This window comes from Callionymus lyra, chromosome 6 (genome assembly GCF_982586985.1).
Source record: "Callionymus lyra chromosome 6, fCalLyr1.hap1.1, whole genome shotgun sequence".
Taxonomy (NCBI): Eukaryota; Metazoa; Chordata; class Actinopteri; order Syngnathiformes; family Callionymidae; genus Callionymus; species Callionymus lyra.
The window spans coordinates 11,852,392-11,873,402 of NC_141823.1; the positions used below are offsets into that span (position 1 = coordinate 11,852,392).

Here is a 21,011-nt window from a genome sequence, read left to right on the forward strand (position 1 = left end):
AGGGGCCATCAATATACTGTAATTGTTATTAGGGGGCATCAAATGTACTGTGACTGTTGCGAGGGGCTCACATATACTTTGACTGTTGCGAGGGCCATCAAATGTACGGTAATTGTTATTCGGGGCCATCAAATATACTGTGACTGTTGCGAGGGGCCATCAATATACTGTTATTGTTATTAGGGGCCATCAAATGTACTGCGAATGATGTAAGGGCCTCACGTATACTGCGACTGTTGCGAGGGGCTCCCATATACTGCAATTGTTATAAGGGGCCTACAAATATACTGTGAATTTTGTGAGGGGCCACCGGTATACTGACTGCTGCGAAGGGCTCACATCTACTGTGACTGTTCCTAGGGGCCATCAATATACTGTAATTGTTATTAGTGGCCATCAAATGTACTGCGATTGATGTAAGGGCCATTAAATGTACTGTGACTGTTGCGAAGGGCTCAAATATACTGCAATTGTTATAAGGGGCCTACAAATATACTGTGAATTTTGTGAGGGGCCACAGGTATATGGACTGTTGCGATGGGCCATCAAATATTCTGCGACTGTTGCGATGGACCACAAATATACAGTACATTTTTTGAGGGGCCACAAGTATACTGTGACTGTTGTGAGGGGCCATCAAACTACTATGTAGAATGAAGTCATTGGTGGATCTAGAGACGATCTGGTGTCACATGACTCGTGGCTTCAGGAAACAAAGAGCAGACGCAGGCGTTAAGATATAAAGTAACTTTATCATGACATACAAGTTTAAAGCCCTGAGAACCATCTTTATATTACTAATATGAACAAAACTGAATGTGTGAAACCACGTGAAAGTGCTCCGCGTAAATACAATCAGCACAAAGCAGTTTTTTTTACAAGCATTCGTGTTTTGATCTATTTCTGTTTGCTTTAATCAAAGAACTATAATAAAGTCGTATCGTTATCATCGTGTCAATAATAACAACAGTACAAAAATATGCACAAACCCCACAGTTGAATTAATATACGGAGCATGTACAAGCCAAAACAACATAAATCGATAAATGAGGTATTTAATAACCACTTGCATATGCGCCTGTTCTCACACAGATCGTCTTCCTTTTTTCTTTTTTTCTTTTTTAAACAATTTCAAACTGAATCAACTCAAAAAAAAATAAAATCATCCGAGACAGTAAAAGGTTGTTTTTTTTTTTGCAGACTTCCAACTTCACAGCTTCCCGAGCGACGAGACGTTTGCTCGCAGTTACCGACGACAACAAGAGAAAGAAAAATCCAAAAAAAACACCAAAAATTCTAAGAAGCGACCGCAACGGAGCTCGTCCCTCCAGGTGGGCCCCGCAGCCACTGACCACTGCCCTGAGGTGTCCTGGTGTGAAGCTGGGTGGATGGAGGTCTCGCGCACAACACGCACTCTCACTCACACTTTCACACGTGGACACACAAGAAATACACTCTCACACGCACAAAAAACACACTTTCTCACATACACACTTTCTCACGCGCATACAAAACACACTCTGACACGCACACAAAACACTCACCGTACACACAAACCATTCTCACACGTGCACACATACACACAAAACACTCACATGCACAACAAACTTTCTCAAACGTGCACACAAAACACACTCAAACAAACGCACTCTCACATGCACACAACATACTTTCTCACACCCACGCAAAACACCAACACGTCAAACATACTTTCTCACACATACACAAACACTCGCATGAACACAAACACACATTTCAAATCACATTCTCACACACACAAAACTCTTGTACACAAACACAACAAACTCTCGTACACAAACACAACACACATTTCAAATCACATTCTCAAACACACCAAACTCTCGTACACAAACACAACAAACTCTCGTACACAAACACAACAAACTCTCAAACACAACAAACTCTCGTACACAAACACAACAAACTCTCGTACACAAACACAACAAACTCTCAAACACAACAAACTCTTGTACACAAACACAACAAACTCTCGTACACAAACACAACAAACTTTCAAATCACATTCTCACACACAAACAAGACATTCTTACACACACAAAACTCTCGTACACAAACACAACAAACTATCGTACACAAACACAACAAACTAGACATTCTCACACACACAAAACTCTCGTACACAAACACAACAAACTCTTGTACACAAACACAACAAACTTTCAAATCACATTCTCACACACAAACAAGACATTCTCACACACACAAAACTCTTACACAAACACAACAAACTCTCAAATCACATTCTCACACACACAAAACTCTCGTACACAAACACAACAAACTCTCAAACACACCAAACTCTCGTACACAAACACAACAAACTCTCAAACACAACAAACTCTCGTACACAAACACAACAAACTCTCAAATCACATTCTCACACACACAAAACTCTCTTACACAAACACAACAAACTCTCAAATCCCATTCTCACACACACAAAACACTCTCTCACACACACATCAATTGCATTTGGATGACAACAGCGCCACCTGCAGTATCGTTCTCGGCGACACGCGCGTCTGATCAGGCAGTGAAGCTGCGAGTTCAGTCAGAAGAAACAAAAAAACAGAGAAAATGATGAATAAATAAACGCGACGTCGTTCAGAATTGATTGTAAAACAAAAACTTCTCCTCGAGGATTAAGCTTGAAGAGAAACAGACATTGTTCGCGGCCGCAACCGAGCGGATCTCTCACCAGCAACTACGTTAAGGCAGCGTCTACATTTCCTGTGTGTAAAATACAGTTTGTGTGTCACGTGATTCCGACAGCGCTTCGACCCCCAACAAAAATGTCAGGCGACACGGAGGAATAAAAGGCTACTCGCAGATAAAACTCTTCCTGGTGCTGCTAGTCTCCACTTAAAGGGTCGCGACGAGGCGCCGAGGCCCGGGCGAGCACGAGAAGAGTTTCGAGTTAAAAACTTTAAATTAAATAAACGATTTTAAAAAATGGGAGATTATAGGTCATTTAAATACGTCGATATTTGATTTTTAACACCCGGAACCTTAGAGGAGGTCATTGAACGCACCGCGACGAGTAAATCGATGCTTTAATTTATACAATTTTGATACTTAAAAAGTGAGTCAAACTTATATTGTACGTCGTTTATAAATGTCATGTCTCCACGGGTTATCTGTATAACCGTGGGTTCTACGAATGAGTGCGACAGCCTGTAGAGGGCGGAGCACCGATGAAGTAGAATCATTAGTCTTATAGAGATGCCGCACTGAGAGCGCGCTCCAATAAGACGACACTATACATTTTGGTAGTTTAAAAAAAACAACAACACATCTCTTCTCGTGCCCCACAGCGCCACCGCCTGGTTTCGCCCTGGACCACCACGGCAGGTCCGACGACGAGGATTGTTCCAGACCTTTTTTTTTTTTTTCTTCTTTTTTTTTTTTTGGTATCTAGCTGTGCAAGAACTAACGAGGATGATTGTACACATGCATCAGTTTGTCAACAGATCCTCTTCCCTGAAAAAAACAATCACACGCTCGTCGCCTCCGAAAACGAGGCGAAGGACGACGAGCCAAAGCGAGGAGAAGGCGAGCGAGCGGTTCTTCCTTAAAAAAAAAAAAAAAAACCAGCAGCAGTTCGTGGGTCAGTTAGGGCGTCCAGGTCTCGCTGACGTGGCGGCCTTTTTGTTGAGGTATGTCAGGTGTGGCTCTCCTCCTGAGAGAGTCCCATGAGGTATATGTGGAAACAGTCGAGTGGACTTGTGCATTTCTTCAGAGCTTTTTTTTTTCTTCTTCTTCAGACGTGAACAGTCGCTTCCTGAGAGAAAAGTGTCCGGAGAAGTCGGCGTGAGGCCAGAAGCGGGAATGACGTTCAGCCTTGAGGTTTGACCGGTTGTTTTCTTTTTTTTTTTTGGACCAGAGAGAAAAAAAAATGCAGAGCCGACGTCACGCCGTCGCCCTTCTTTTTTTCTTTTTTTTTTCGTCCGCAGCGCCACCTTCGGGGTGGACCCGGCACTGCGGAAATGAGGTATTTCAATGTGCTGCTCTACAGCGTGTCGACCCCCCGGAGTCTGCATCCCTTGCGGGGCGGGGAGTGTTTTTTTTTTTTGTGTTTTTTTTCTACGTGGCTGCTCACACGCGCCCCCCGCAGGTGAGACACCCGACTTCCCCTGATTGCAAAAATAAAGTAGATTCAGGTTAAATATAGCTCCTGAGGTAAAGACACCACTGCAGGTTACTTGATTTGAGGTATGTTAAAAAGAGAAACTAAAAACAAAATAGTTCTAAAAACACAAAATCAAAAGAGAGACGACAAAAAATGGCAACAAACAAACAAAAAAGTCCTAAAATAAAACTTTTCAAGTTCTGTTGTGACGACACCTGTCAGTGGGTTTTTTTGGCTGAGTTGATTGTGTCTAGCATGTTCGTGTGTGTGTGTGTGTGTGGTGTGTGTGTTTGTGTGTGTGATTGTGTGTGTCAATGCATAGTTGTGTGTTCTAACATTCTCAGGCTTGTGTTCGTGATTGGTCAGCCAACAGGTCGACAGGGTTGATGAGGTATTTGTTGTGCAACAGTTCGTTACTGAATATTCATGCTGGACCTCCCGGTGGAAGAGAGGTCAGGGGGGAGAAGGTACGAGGGGGGCCCCCGGGGGGGGGGGGGGTTACGGGGACCCGTTGGGAGCTGGCTCGGCTGAGCCGGGGCCCTTGGAGGAGGAGGAGGGGGAGGAGGAGACCGGGCTGTGGGTCTGGGCCTGGGCGGCAGAGAAGCTGAAGCCGGAGCTGGTCCCCGCGGGCGAGGCCGAGACGACGCCGGCCGAGACCACCGGAGCCATGGACCCGCCGGACTTCTGAGCAAACAGGGTTCCTGCGAGGAGGAGGAGGAGGAGGTGTGACTGACGGCTAGAGGAAGCGATCGACTGAGAGCAGTTCCCCTCTCGGACTGTAGGGGCAGCGGATCCTGACGCGACAACACACCTGAGTAGATCGTTCCGTTGACCTCCACCGACACGGTGATACTGGCGTGTCCGTTAGTCGAGATGCTCAGAGACATGTCCTGCTGCTTCTCTTCTGCAGACACAAAGAGTTGTTGGTTCAAAACCCTTCATACAATAGTTTCATTTACAAATACACAAATCGATTTACAGTTTTAACATTAGGTTTTAGTTTCAGGGCCTAAAAATCCATGTTTATGGAAGTATATCAGAGCCATCGGAATGTTGAACAAATCAATTCAACATTTGAAAAGTTGAAATTTTGCATTCATTTTATTGAAATATTGTGTTTTTTAAGCATGTTTTAAATGATTGAATTCAATTGTTTCGATGTTTAAGGTTGAATTTGTTTTTATTGATTCATTGAATTCAATAATCATCAATCATTGGTAATTTAATTATAACATTCTGATTTTTTCACATTAATTTTACATATAGAATTTGATATTCTCGTTTCAAAAAATGAAAACTACATTTTCTAAATTAAATACTTTTTAAATACTAGCTTTTTAAATCAAATCAAAAAATATTGGTATAATAGTACCACCAAACAATACCAAAAGAATACAACAAAAAGGGAGTTTTTTTTAAAATAATCAACAACTAAATGATTATTATAAATCATTCTGTCAATAATAAACATATATACTGCATATATGAACTACTGAATGCAATATTTTTAAAAAAGTTTGAAGTTTCAACAGTTTTTCAACCCATTAAACATCAACGTTCTGATGGTACACTTCCACAGATGTTCCCCTGGTCCCCCGTGAGCATCCACAGAGGGGCGACTGACCTCGGGCGGTGACGGCGGGGGCTCCCAGCCGCAGGTTCATGGGCATCTGAGAGGCCATGGCCAGCAGGTTGTGCTGGAAGGCCTGCTGCATCAGACGCTGCTGCTCCTCGGCCAGGCGGGCCATCTTCCTCTCGGGTCCCTCGCCGCCGCCGGTCTCCAGCTTCTCCCTCAGCTGCTCCAGCGTGGCGGCTCGCGCCAAACCGGCAACCTGCTGCTGACCCAGGGTCAGCGCCATGGTGGGCCTGGCCGCCATGATGGAGGGGGTCATTTCTTCTGGGGGAGAGGACGCAGAGTTACGATGACGAAGAAGCACCGATGACAGATAACGGCTCGTCGAGCTGTCAATCATTCTCATGGTAGTCAAATGGGAGCGGTGGTCGGGGGGAGCGTCGCACCGGAACCCTCGGGCTGCAGAGTAACGACCGCTTTGGCGGTCTGGAGGTTTCAAAGTCCAGAACGTCGTCCCGGCCAGCGTGGGAACTGCCTAATCTATCTGTCATAAAAGACCCAGCAGCCCGAGGCATGTGGACCACTACACACCTGGAGGAGGAACTACATAAAACTTCAAACAAACGCTAAAAATACAGACATGAAGTGGCCTTACAAAATTAAAATGCGTAATAGCGGTAATTACAAACGAGGTGTAATGACTGGAGGCAGCGGCAGAGGGCAGTGTTTCCCTTCGCATGACCTCGAGCAAGTTGATTTAACGGCGACAATCGTTTCTCAAAACAAGATCGTTTTTGTATGAATTCACATCAATCTAAGAGAATATTCACCAGTTAGTTTGGAAGTGTATCAGTGGTATAAGAATATTGAATAGCGGCGTTTAAAAATTCAAATGCTAAAACTTTTCAGTTTTTTATTGTTTTAAACATTTCATCATTACTTTTTTTTTTAATATTTCATTTCATTTTTTTCTACATTGAAAGGTTGTTTTTATTTAATTTAAAAAAAAATAGAATACTTTCTAAATGAATTTAATGTTTATTTTTGCACATATAGTTTGCTATTCTAATTCCATTAATAAAAAAATGTGTTCTAAATTGATTATTTGACAATACTGTTGATTTGAATCATGAATTGATGTGTCAGTGCTAATACTTCATCACATGACCGTCTGTGCTGGCTGAAAAAGTATCCATTAAACTATTTAAATTAGAATATCAAATTCTATGTTTAAAACAACCCCATTGTCTTCAAAAATAACTTATTTCAATTACCAAAAAAACAAATTCAACCCTTCAATATAGACATTTTTTTAATTTAATTATAAAGGGAAAAAAATGTAATGTAATGTATAATTAAAAAACACTCAATATTTGGATGTCACCGATATACTTCCATAGTTAGCCACAACATTGTCTTGTCTTGTCTTGTACACTCAACAACTGAAGGATGACGTTGAGTGTTAATGTAGAAAACTAAGAGGTGACATCACGAGTCTAACCAGCACACCGGTGTGTCCTGAAGGTCATAAGAGTGATGGAGGCGTGAGGATAGTGTGTTGTCACATGTACTCAGGGGTGGTGTTAGGAGGAAACATTACATCAACATTCACTGAGCAAAACTTCAAAATGACTGAAAAAAGCAAAAGTCTCACCGCTGGCATAAAAGAGCCCACCTTTCTTCAGAGAAGGTCCGGGCGATGCCTGCAGACCGTTGAGGGCCCCTGAGGTCCCGGCCGCCAGTGCGGAAAGGTGCATCTTTGGCGGGGAGAGGATGTGGGGGGCGGTGCTGGGGGACGGCGAGAAGCGGAAGAGGCTGCTGCTGTAGCTCGGACGACGGCCCTCGCGCCTGTTGCTGTCGATGGCGGCCTGGAGCTCGCCGGGGGAGCTCAGGCCTTTCCGCTCACATTCGTAAGGGTACAGGTACTTCATGTACCTGAGGAGGACAGAAGAAGGAAAAATTCTGATTCTGATAAATATCTTCACACGTTCATCAATACTGACTCGTGTCATCGCAGGAATGTTAACTTCGCTCTCGGATCTGGACGACGCGTTCTCATTTCATGACTCGCCCTCACTTCTGATGACTCATTAAGATGTTTGTGATTCCATAAAAGGATCTAAGGCACAGTCCTCAGGCACAATGTTGACATCCTTATTTGCAGTCACAAGAACACACTTGTCTGCGTGCGTTCGCTCCTGGCGAGTCTACATATCAGTGTCATCCTGCAATGTGATGTAATTGAGTGATAAGATACGTGTAGAAAAAAGAACAATCACAAATACTTAAAGGAAAATTATATTTCACTTCATAATTAATGTTAATCTGGTTTACAAATACACAGTTTTAATTCACAACATAAGTAGAAAAAACATGAATATATAGTGTGTATTGCCAAGAATATATGGTGATAAGATTTGTATCATAATACAGGGAAACACCCTATATTGTGATATTATAAGAACAAGGATACATTTGTAGTATTGCCGAGTGCTCTACTCTGGTGTCACGACACATGACTCTTGACGAAGTCGTAACTTCTTTCATTTGTTTTGACACCAAAATATGTCCAAAAATCAGGTTTAAAGGCAGTTGAAGTCGAATGTATCCTCTCGTCCTCAGTCTATGCCAGTATTTCATTATATATACACTTTAGTATAAAATAAATGATAAAAATATCAGTATAGTGCTGTTTAATAGTGATATGGTATTGTGAAAAGAACATTGCACTATTTAAATGTATCAATATTTCATTACACCCCTACAAATAAACACAAATATCTTGTTGAAGTGCTTTTTAGCATAAGTAAGACATTAACAAAAAAGACAAACGTTTCCTATAACTAAAATATATCAGAGAAATTTCAAAACTTCCTGTGAAGAGTACACGATTACTCGAGGCAGAAAAACATTATTTCGTCATTTTATGTTTGCTATAATATATATATATATATATATATATATATATATATATATATATACACATAGTTTTTTCCTCTCACAAGCTTCTGCAGAGACGCACTTGTAACTTTGACAACGCGATAAACTGCCTCTTAACTGAAATATTGATCTTTGAATATGAGGATGTTGTCGAGTCGACCAGGATGATTTGAATGTTTACGCCACCAGGGAATCCTGTTTAGTAACCAGGTTTCACGACTACATGACCAAACATCCTGTTCCTCCGGCAGCATAAACCGCATTTTTCTCTCGTCACGGTCCGTTGTTGACATGAATAAAAATCAGGTTACACCAGAACGCTGACAGAAAAAAGCTTCTCGCTGGGGAATCGAGCGACACACCTGTCGCGGACATTGTTGTGGGTTTATTAGACGACGTCACTCTGGAATCTTTCTTTTCCACCACTCAGTCGAGATGCAGGATTATGACTGCTGACTGCACCATTGGTGAAGCGGAGGATCAATAAGGAGCTAAGAGCAGCGGCCATTAGATAGATCCTGCGGAGCTCGGCTGCACAACACTACACGGACATTAAAAATACATGAGGGCTCATTAGGATGACCCCACCGGTGGACAGGACGGAGAGGTGTGACGTCCACTGGATGGTTTCCATCAGGAGGGTCTTAGCTGAAGCCGCTACGACAATCTGTCAGCGAAATCATGTTTGTCGGCTCCGATCACGTCGATAGATCGATGGAGGTCGATGGAGCAGCGGAGAGATGTAGTAGCTGAGCGTCACACGCGAGAAGATGAAGCTTTTTCTGTGTCACACATGTTCATTTTGTTGAAAGTAACTACTCTAAAATGTTGCGTTTCATTTGAAGGAGCAGACGTTCACGACTCTGGATCCTAACGTAGAGTCGACTACAAGACCAGTTACATGAAGGACCAACTGTGTGACCAGACCTGAGCAGTGGATTACTATAACACACTCTCCCTCTCACAAACAAGCGTGCACATACACACACACACACACAAGTTAAAACATGCACCCGCACAGACACACATAGTGGCAAACATAGACACAGAAGTAAAAACATGCACCCGCACAGACACACACAGTGACACACAAGTTAAAACATCCACTTGCACAGACACACAAACACACACATCCACACACATAGACACAGAACATTGTCCCTCTTCCACACACACACACAACAATCTCTCTCTCACACACGTGCACACAAACACTCACACACACACACGAACACAAACAACCCTCTCCCACATGTGCACACAAAGAAACAAAACAGTTCAAACACATTTAAACTACAACTGTATTATTGATATTTGTTATATTTTTGTTGAAAACTGCTTTTATTTTGAAAATATTAATCCTAAAATGGACAAATGTTGTGCCTTTTCCATTCTTCAAGACAGAAAGGGGGTCAGTATAATTTTTCTTTTTTTATAAATAGTCACTTCCTGCAAGCAGGTTAATGAATATTGAAAATGTATAATTATTATCATTATCATTATTATGATTATTATGGTTGTTATTATGATGATAGTGATAATGACCATAATAATAACCATAACAACAACTATTATGGTTATTATGATTATTATTGTGGTTTGTACTATATATATGTAAGATCATTATGATCATTATAATTGATTATTATTACTATTATTGATTATTTTTTATAAATATGATTATAAAAGTGAGTATTAGTGGCTTCATTCCCAGTGAATGGAATGAAAATGTTAAAATCCTTGAAGTACCAGCATCACATCTCACATGTTGAGAGATGTTGTGGTGAAAAGTCTTGCCCATATTTTGTAAAATGATCACAAACATTTGTTCAGAACCTCACTGACATTTGCAGCACTTGTTTTGGGACACATAAAACGGACGCGTTGAAGGACTCACTGTGTGCGCAGGGTGAACGCCGCACTGGTGATGGAGGTCGGCAGGTTCAGTCCCTTTGTGATTTCTCTCCAGATCTTCTTGTTGATAACTTCCACCAGGCCTCCTTTTTCTGTCACCAGCTTGTACAACATGTACAGATCCAGAACCTGCTTGGCCATGATGGGGATACGGTTGACCGGAGTTCCTGTGGGTGGAAATAAAACCGTTGAGAAAAACTGAAAACTTCATACAACAGATGTCACCTTGATGCTAATCATTAGCATTGAGCTAGCGACCTTTTTATTTTAAATATATACGTCATATTTTCTTAATACAAGGTTTTGGATTGAAAACGCTCGACAATGATTTGTTCCGATGACGAGAAACAGTGGAATCAGGAATGCCAGCTGGAACAGTCTTGACTATCTTTGGTGAGCTCCAGATAGCGGTGTGTCAGGACGCTGGCGGGACATGATGATTCCCACACGCATGTTAAATTTGGCTTGAAAACATATTAGCCTGGTTAAGGCAATCAAGCTTGACCTGGAAAAGGGGATTCACGAAGAACACAAAGCAAAGCGGCTCGAGACTTTTGATACAGATTCATTAATCTTGTCAACAGCTTATCTGCACTGAAGCCTGCAGGGAGTGTGTAGGGGTGTGTGTGTGTGTGTGTTTGAGTGTCTGTTTATATGTGGGTCTATGTCCATGTTTCTGTGTGTGTCTGTGTTTGACTGTGTGTCCATGTTTCTGTGTGTGTGTTCTTGTAACTCTGAGTGTATATGTATGTGTGTGTAAGTATCTGTGTATATGCGTGTCTGTGTGCGTGTTTCTGCGTGTGTTTGTGTGTGAGTGTATGTGTGTGTGAGTATCTGTGTATACGTGTGTCTGTGTCCATGTTTCTGCATGTGTTTGTGTATATGTATGTATGTGTATATATTTATGTGTTTGAGCCTCAAACTTTGAGGGTATATGTGTGTCTGCATCCATGTTTCTTTGTGTGTCTGTGTTTGCCTGTGTGTCCATGTTTCTGTGTGTGTTTGTTTGTTTGTGTTCTTGTTACTTTGAGTGTTTTTTTATGCGTGTCAGTGTGTCCATTTGTTTTTTGTTTCTGTGTGTGTCTTTGTTCTTTTGCTTATGTGTCTGTTTTTTGTTATTGTGTGTGTGTGTGTGTGTCTTTGTTCTTTTGCCTATGTTTATGTGTGTTTGTGTTTACATGTGCATGTCTGTGTGTGCTTGTTTGTGTGTGTCTTGAGTTTGTGCAACTGTGTGGGTCTATGTACATGCGTTCCTGTAAATGCGTTTGTGAGTGTGTGTGGTGGTGTATATACGTGTGTATGCGTATTTGTGTGTCTATTTGTATGTTTGTGTACATTTGTGTGTGTCGAGTGTGTCTATGCATCCATGTGTGTGGTCAAAAGGAAAAAGGTCTGGGGGGTAGTGAAGCTACAAAAAGCAAGCAGTACAAAAACATCTTTGTGTGTGTGGCGACCACAGGAACTAGCTCGGCAGGACCCCTGTCAGGCACACTTCCACTGAAGGAAGCATGTTTTCCGAGGAAGCTACAGTGATTGCCAAATTGACTTAATAAAAAAATAGATTTCGGATGAGAGCTGTGGGTCCAAAACAAAACAAGTCCCTGAGCTACAAGTGTTATTTATACTAGTGTCATTATAGAACACATGACATCCATAATATACACATGACACGTACGTTCAACACAAAATAACATGAATGTAAGTTTGAAGTAAATATTGTCTTCATCGCTCTGGTCCTTTTTTAGTCTTAAAAATAATCTTGTTAGACCAACTTACTTTTTTTTTAAATTTTAATTACAGTTAAAATTGTTGGATTAAAAGTTGAAAATTGTTTAATGAAATATTATTGAACTGTAATCCAAGTGAAAAACTTGAGTAAAGTTGAAAATGTATTGATTTCAGTGGAAAATTGTTTGATTATAGTTGATATTGTTTAATTTCTGTGAAAAATTGTTTGATTTCATTTGAAAAATGGTTTGATTATAGTTGAAAATTGTTTCATTTTCATTGAAAATTGTTGGATTTCAGCTACTAGTTTGATTACTGCTGAAAATTATGTAGGAATAAACATGACACACTGAGGGTAAAATGAGTATAGTTAAAAAATACTTTTGTACTGTGAATTTGAGCTTTAAACATTCCGTTAAAAACTGTAATTTTATATATAAAATTCATTCAAGTTCTTAAATATTTCTCGTTTTTTTTAAATAATTTACTAAAGTTACTAAATAAAGTTTCAGTCATGATATTATTAATGGAAAAGTACAGTCGTTTGAAGCATATATATACACATTATTTGTTCAACACTCAAAACATGACCTTCTACTTCAAGAACAACCTTCCTCTACTACGAGGACCTCACGTGTCAATCAAATGTCAGGGATTCACGTCAAAACATATGTTGAATTTAAAAAAAAATGTAATGTGCTGCCGAGCGATCGGAGTAGGAAGGAGGGGCCCGGGGATTGTGACGGCCCACTAATCTGTAGGGGGGTGGGGGGTCCTGGATAGGCCAGTATAATGAAGCTCATTTAGAGGATTATGGGAGTAAATCCACACCCCTCTGCTGTTAGTGCTGCCAGGCCCGGTGCAGGAGAGATTTGCCCACAGTTAATGCCAGCCAATCCCTCAGCCCCTCCGCAGGCTGCTCTTAACCTGGACTTGGACCCATTAATGACTTTGCAAAACAGCAGTGTGATCAGGCCATGAAGATTAGCCGTGATTCATTTTCTTAAGTTAGCAACATGTCTTAAGGCCATGTGCGAGGGGCCTAAGTGACACATGGACCTGCATAAGAGCGGAGATCAGCAAAGGTGCCGCGGCTCTGACCCATGCCCTACTTAATGTCGTCGGCCGCGCATTAACACCCGCTTTTTTCTCAACCGGATGAAATGTACAAAAAAAAAGAAAGAAGAAAACATAAACGGTGCAGCCTCGCCGGAGACAGGCGTGGTCTTTTTTATTTGAGAAAGGTGTGAGTGGTGAAAGGCACACAAGCCTGAGAACACAGGTGTCACAATGGAGCAACAGTGTTAACCTCACAGTTTCCTTAATCTGCTCTGATGCAGAAGAAGAGGATCTGAGATCGACAAACACAAGAGTCGAGGCGAGGGAGAGACGTCAGTGTTATTGATCAAGGGAAGCCCCGGACTCACCATTTATATTATTCTGACTGGAAAATAGTAATCAAGTTATTCAACCAGAACCAGAACCAGACATATTTTATGTTTTAATATTACTAATAACAATGAACATTGGTTCATTTTCTAACTTGTGGGGGGGGGGGTGTTTTCTGTGACCAATTAGTGTCAATAAAGTTGTAAATGTAGTTATACTAACACAATTAATTCAATGATTTAACAATTATAATGTAAATGGCGTGCGAGTCTCATCACTCTCTGGACACAATATTTTAGTGCGAGTCCAGGGGGTGACTGTTTAACTACACAAACGTCACAATATAATCGTCTTCCGACTCGAAATCACGATTGTGTCAATGATTGACTTCCATTAGAACCATGTCAGCACATAGGAATCGGACAAAAAGTGTAAATAGAGTCACAGGAACTTTGCAGTGTTGCGTTGATATTTTTTTCTTGCTGTTCAGGCATTTTTTTGTCCACATTTAAATAAAATACTTGCATTTATTTGCTCATGCGTTCAATAGAAGCTTCTAAACCAGATGAAACTGTTTTAAATTCAATCATTAATTAAAAGAAGCTGGAATAATCTTATTGAGGCACATGTGTGTTTTCTGCTTGTATAAATACAGAACACATGATGGATCATTAGGATTTAATCCGACTGTAAATAATCATACATATAGAAATACTTCATTAAATAGCTGGCGGGTAGATCTGCAACTGTACAGCACCATAGTATTTACTAATGTTGTAGATAAAACCTGTTCTCAGAAAACGTGCCTCTTATCTCCAGAGCCAGTTAGCCTGTGTGACAACAAGATAGCAGCTAATCTCAACAGATTATTTGAATTAGAAACGAGCAAGAAAAAGAAAAAAAGGTATTTTAGTGAATGTTTGTGTAAATGAGACTAGATCAGTGACACCTCAGCAACAGAGTCGCCACCGGCAGCTCGTCGCTAGTTTGATGCCGCGGACATCAATCCCGCATCAAACAATTAGTACAACTGGAGGGGTCAGAGGTCGGCACGGGGTTATTGATGTGTGAATTAAAGTGCAGGTCAGCAGGAAACCATGTTTTCATTCGTGGCTCGAGCACAAACAATGAGATGACAACAAATGAAGCGAGAGCTCTAGGCCCCACAATGACGGTCCAGCTGTTAGTCCCACTTTAATCCACATCTCGGCTTTTTATTCAGACCCTTTTGTGCTCGTCCGCGCGTCGCATGGACCGGACAGAACCGGCCAGAACGCCGGGCCGGATCAGTGGAAACCGAATAAGCGTCCATATATCTGCTGGCTTTGAAACCTTAAACGACATTAATAAGTCAACAAGTGACATCAGTTTGGGAGTCGGATTTCGGCGTGGTCCAATGGCCCGCCAGCACAGCGGGAAAGCCCCTTTGATAATGTCGTAATTGTCCGAAAATCACATTAGCAACACTCGGGCCAGAGGAGTTCAACACGCAGCCTTCAGAGTCCAACATCTGCTCCGTTTCCCCAAACCCTGGAGACATTTAACTCTAACAGGCTTAATTGCAGCCAAAGTATTTCGTTTGATCAGCGCAGCGACTGTAACGGCCTCTCAACGCCAGGTCTCTTCAGAAGAACTCGTGAACGATCACCGGGAAAATGAAGCTGCGACCACGTCTCATCTCTCTATCGAGCTATGATTTGTCCACTCAGCTGCTCTGAGCCGCTCTGTAATTGGCTGCAGGCTTCACCTCCCATCATCCTTTGCCCCGGACTGATTTTCCTCCAGGGACAGGGCCATCAGGAGCCTAGTGATTAATGGCACCGGGGGTCAAAGGTTGCTCTGGTGGGAAGTGCCGTGGCCGAGGGCCCCCCCCCCAAACCACTCCCCGGGTCCTTCCTCTACCTTCCAGCGTGAGGACGAGCGCGACACGGCCGAGTTAAATGGCTAGACTTCAGGTGATAAGAGGGCAGAGATAGAAAACCAGACGGGAGCGACAAAAGACATTCGAGACACTCAACGACCGGAGGCAAAAATAAAGTCGGATTACAGAGTCGCCGACACGATTTAATCTCCGACGGCTACTTCGAGATAAAATCAAATGTAGACAAACATTTAAATAATGTTAGTAAATTAATGGAGACACAACGGAAGAATAGTTTTAAATAGAATTAAAAATGTTGACCATTTTTTTTTTAAATTTTGAATTCTTTTTTGGATAAATTAATTCAATTGTCTATTAAAAAAATGTTTTTTTTAATTAAATAACATTTGTCATGATTGGCTGAGAGTTCGATCAAGTAGCTCCGGATTTTTTTAGGTCTTGTGCCGGAGGCGTTGTTATGCAAACAATTTTATACTGAATTTAAAACTATAAAATTAAAAAAAAAAAAGTAGAATTTTAATTATTGGAATTGTCTAAATAAATATTCTAATTAATTCATTTAATTATTCAATAAAACCAAATGTATAGAAATAAATTAAAAAGAAATAATAATAGTTCAACCTTTTGGTAAAAAAGTAAAGAAGCTATAACATTTAAAATGTTTTATTCAACCACCAATACTCTGATATATTTCCATTAGACACAACAATGTTGCGAATAATATTCCCAAATAAATCTTAATATTATATATAGAAGTATTCTAGACAAAAATACTAGACACAAACTATTAAACCGCACCAATTGTGCGTGTAATACAATAAAATAAAATAAAAAACACTTCTTGACGTCAAAAGGTCGTGGTAGTTTCACTCGTGATCATATTCTGCAGACTCCAAACCACATAACACATCTTAAATAACATCAGCTCCGTGGACCGAGACAGAAACCAGCAGGCAGCAACATGTGAATCAAATGACAAACATTCCCACATTGCATTGCGCTTCTATCTTGTTGGAGCCTCAAAAAAAAAAAACATGAGCAAGGTCACTCTATCTGACCCCTGACCCATTTTTAGCAGGAAACAGCTGTTCACATTAAAGGCATGAGTAATAAATCAATTGTGCGACTGACGCCAGTCGTGGTAAATTAAATATCGCTGACTACACTTGATGGGCATTTTTTAAATAATTAGGCGACGCGACGGCGGCCCTGCGGCAAAAAACTTTTTTTTACTGAATGAGTTACTGCGAGTTGCACAATTGTTGGCAGTGAGGAGGAAGAAGGCGGGAAATAATTGAGAGTTAAGAGTTTAAAAACACTAGAAGGACTATAGAAATGACTTCCTGTTTATTCGCTCGCGGAAAATGGATGAATGAACGCGACAAGCGGGAGGCATGCGACCGATATAACTGCTAACTTGTGCATCCCAGTCAGATATTTTGGACTCAGGAGCGGCTCGCTGATCCGTGCACAATAAACAGAAGATCAAAATGCCATAAACGGACTCAGCCGGCTCAGGGCGGAGTTATTTTAGATTCGACTTAATACGGGATAATGAGAATAGATGAAGTAAGAAGCCGTTCGTTGACATGGATTTGAGAAGACTCCGCTTTTCCTATACAAGGAGCCATTTCCTCTCAACAACCTTCTCAGTAACGGTGACCTGAACAGCTCCCCGTAGTGCTTTGCCGCCCAGCTAACCAGTTATAGCTGTAGGTTAACCTTTTGTAATAGCTACACGGCAAAAAAAATGTAAATACAGCCGTCAGTCAAGGGAGCAGTGTGTAGATAAGCATTATGGGAGTTCACCGTTTTGTAAGGTGGGTGCGGTAATGAGTGGCTCCTACTAAGTTCTGTGGTCGTGTTTATTTGCTGTTTTTTGGACTGTGAACAATGACAAGAAGCTTTGGCGTTCCCGACTGCAGCTCTGTACAATACAATTGAACACGTAAATCTTTAAAACATATATTCAACATATTTTTTCTCAAAACCACAAAAAAAAAAAAAAATCCAGTTTCGTCTTTAAGTTACTGGAAATCAAGACCGACTCTGATGTGACGACGGAAGGAAAAAAAAAAGAAAAAAAGGAGGAGTGGTCGTGAGCCAGCTGGAGAAAGACTGGATTACGGCTGTAAGGAAGGTGTCAGCCAACACAAACAGCCTCTGGCCTCATAGCAGCGTCTGAGTCCTTTCAGTGCACCCACACCTCCTCCTACCCCCCCACTAACGTCTGATCACAACACCTCCCCACACAAACTGCTGCAACACTTTCTTGCCACCAATAAGTGGCGGGTTTAGCCCCCTGAACCGTCTGTATTTTCAAACACGGGGCTGGACTGATTCATTGTTCGCCTGCTTTTGCCAGAATCCTGTCCAGGCCCGGGCAGCGCAGGAATGGTAAAACAAAAGCCGCTTCCAAATGTTGGCTCACGCGAGACAAGAGTCAAGTGTCTGGACTCGGGTTTACTTTACGCCGGGCGAGCCTCTGGCTGTTTAGTTTATACTCACATTTTGTCAGAAGCCTGCAGCACTCTGGGGCATGTTTGTTTTATTTTTAATGCGCTGGCAGGGACATAAAAGGTAAAAAGCGCCGGGGAGAGAGGAGAATCTGCTATCTTTAGTCCGGGCCCGAGCCATCATCAAATGGTATCACATGAGAGACGATGTATACGTCCACATAAGGTAAGTTAAATGTAACATTATGCTATAGACGCGTTCGCTATTCTAGGCATGACACTGGAGCGCAGCTGGTCCAGGGCCAGGCAGTCATCAATTAAAGTCTATAAATAAATCTGTCGCTACAGACCGTGAGCCGCTCACCGGATTGGTATAAAGTTAAGATCAAGGTGCGACTCGTACGCAACGCCTCACACCCATGAAGACCGACTCGTGAACGAAAAGAGCCATCACAGGAAAAGTAACATTCGAGTAACTCGAAGCTATATTTGCACAATAAAAAAGGGTGAGAGTAGATTCTTCTAGGAGTCATCACTGCGAGCAGGCGGTTGATGTATATCAGGAGAGTCAACTTCTGTGAAGCGTCAAGCTGCGGTGTTAAACATGACAAAACTGGCAACGCTCCAAACAACTGCCACCGGCTGTAAATCCGAGCGCTCTGGAGGTTGTTAAGCAACAGTATGAAGACACCCGTAGACGCTAAATGACAAAATGAGATGTTTGTTAAGAGCATTTTTCAGTGACAGGCACTTTTGATCAGACGTATTGACGCGTATTCCCCTCCAAATAAAGGGATTTTCGACAGGATCAAGGGGGGGAAAAAGGGAGGGAGAAACATGACTCTGGCGCGGGTCATGAAGATGGGTCACCTGGTGAAATAGAGGGGGGAAGGGGATTGAAAAGGTTGGATGGCGCGAAAAGTGAGATGGCCTCTCAAACTGTAACCCAAGTCTCCTCCGTCCGCAGAGACCCGGCAGATCAACTGACTAGACCCCAATCAACACTGACTGATAAAGAGTCCTGGGAGAGGAGGACGGACGGAAGGCAGCGCGACGTGTCGCACTCTTCTTTCATTCGGGATCGGGTGCGTGGAGGGAAAATAAATCCATACCGTTTGTGTAAAGCGTTAAATTAAAAACCCAAACTGGAGAAAAGTAGATGGAAGGAAAGCACAGAGGGAGTACATACCTCTGCCAAGGTGTTCAATTGGCATGATTGATGATTTTTTTTTTTAAAACACAGCAAAACAAAGAAATAAATCATCTTTGATAGTTGAACAATTGTATCGCTCACACATACCTTTCAAGATATCCAATTAAACTCTTATGACTACTACTCACTTCAAAGATGTCAAATGAGCAACCAAAAATGTCCCCTGACACATGGAACTGGTTTTGTCTCTACGAAGAATGCTATGATATATCTAGTTAAAAGCTAGTTTTATGAAACGTTCAAAGCACTTTCCAATATATGATGATATTACAATCTAAACTTCTGGTTTATAACTCTACTTCCATCCACATCATTTCCTAAAAAAATGTTGTTAATCGTAAAAAACGTCAACTATTTTTTTAAGTAATTATGAAATCGGATAAAAGCGGCCATCAAATGTTGAGGCTTTGAGAGAATTTGTACAGGTTGTCCCAGGAAAATATATATATAATCTTATCAACTATTTGTTAAAAATATCTTCGCTCCTCAAATACAATTGTTATTCTTTTTATGTTTCTGCTGTCTGGAATATACATTTGTTCTCTGTTTTCAAGTAAAATATATTTGGTTTTAATACATTTAAATAGATTTACAGTATTTCTGTAATTATATACACATTTTAAGTGTACACATACACCGTAAGCATACAATCATACAAAAGGAGAGTAGTACAGTTAGTATTTCTGCCACTTTTTTCACACCTTTCCAGTTTACTAAATATACCTTTTTAACCTCATACTTACATTTATGTTGTTTTTAATAATACAACTCTACACAGATTGTCTGTATGAGTATGATATTAATGCACAAATTGAATTGTCATCAACAAGTGCGTTTATCATTAAGTATTTAAAGTAATAATTAAAGTTTCTCATTTTAAAAATAAACCTTAAATATACTTTCTGCCTTTTATCTGAAATGATACATATATCCAGTTTAAAGGAAACTGTCCATACATCACACCTTGTTATGTTGGCATTTAATGTCTTCTGTTAAAACCCTAATAATCAGTTGCTGTTTTTTGTAATGAATTCACTAGTTAAATGTGTACAAATCAGGGACCACAGTAGCAAATGTACGTCCACTAGTTTGCGGTAGGAATATCTGTATTATTTCATCAGCTACCTGAATACTGAATAACTTTAACGTCTGACCAGGAAAAAAAAAAGTTTAAAAATAATCTCTGACCCCTGCTCTACATTTATAGCCGACTGGAAAATCAAGATGAAGAAAATCGACACGACGGCCGTGTAAACATACGACTAGAAATGTCAAGAATGTATATGTCACGGCAACATGAAGTGGTATGTAGTACACATAATAGAAGGAGGGGCCACGGTATTAACTTAAGACTCCAGGGTTTCTGTTCAGAGGGTCAGCCAAACATGTCCGACGGCTGTTGTGGAACCAGTATGGTAAGAAAAATCCAAAGCAACAAAAACAAAACAAAACAAAAAAAAAGTCTATTAGAACCCTGATGAATCCTGGGTAATCTGAGACCAACAGAGGCTGCTCGTCACAGTAGCCGTTGTTGGTTTAGCCGGTAAGCAGTCGTCGGTGATGTCTTAACTGGCAGGTGGAACAGGCTCTGATCCAGAAAGCTTTCCAACCGAGCTAACTGCTTCGATCAATCAATGGACACTCAGATTGACATATAAAGCCATCAGCTGACAAGCCCCAGCAGCAGCGATCAATGCCAGAGACATCAGCTGCTGGAAGTCAAGACGTACATGTGGAGGGCGGCA

At 41.2% G+C, this 21,011-nt stretch overlaps 1 protein-coding gene across 8 annotated transcripts in view; it reads right to left on the reverse strand.

Moving 5' to 3' along the window:
* Positions 1 to 732: 732 nt before the first annotated feature.
* LOC148076371 (AT-rich interactive domain-containing protein 3B) overlaps positions 733 to 21,011 on the reverse strand; it is a 56,778-nt gene continuing 36,499 nt past the window's right edge. For 2 of the 8 annotated variants that reach the window (XM_087793612.1, XM_087793617.1), the window contains exons 5-9: positions 10,582 to 10,765; positions 7,399 to 7,679; positions 5,796 to 6,068; positions 4,983 to 5,075; positions 733 to 4,872 (exon numbers count right to left, since the gene is read on the reverse strand). In XM_087793612.1, the coding sequence (XP_087649738.1) occupies positions 4,670 to 4,872; positions 4,983 to 5,075; positions 5,796 to 6,068; positions 7,399 to 7,679; positions 10,582 to 10,765 (1,034 nt within the window). In that variant the 3' untranslated portion in view covers positions 733 to 4,669. The remainder of the gene's footprint in view (positions 4,873 to 4,982; positions 5,076 to 5,795; positions 6,069 to 7,398; positions 7,680 to 10,581; positions 10,766 to 21,011) is intronic. The other 6 variants (XR_015711451.1, XR_015711449.1, XR_015711450.1 and 3 more) reach the window with 6 other exon arrangements.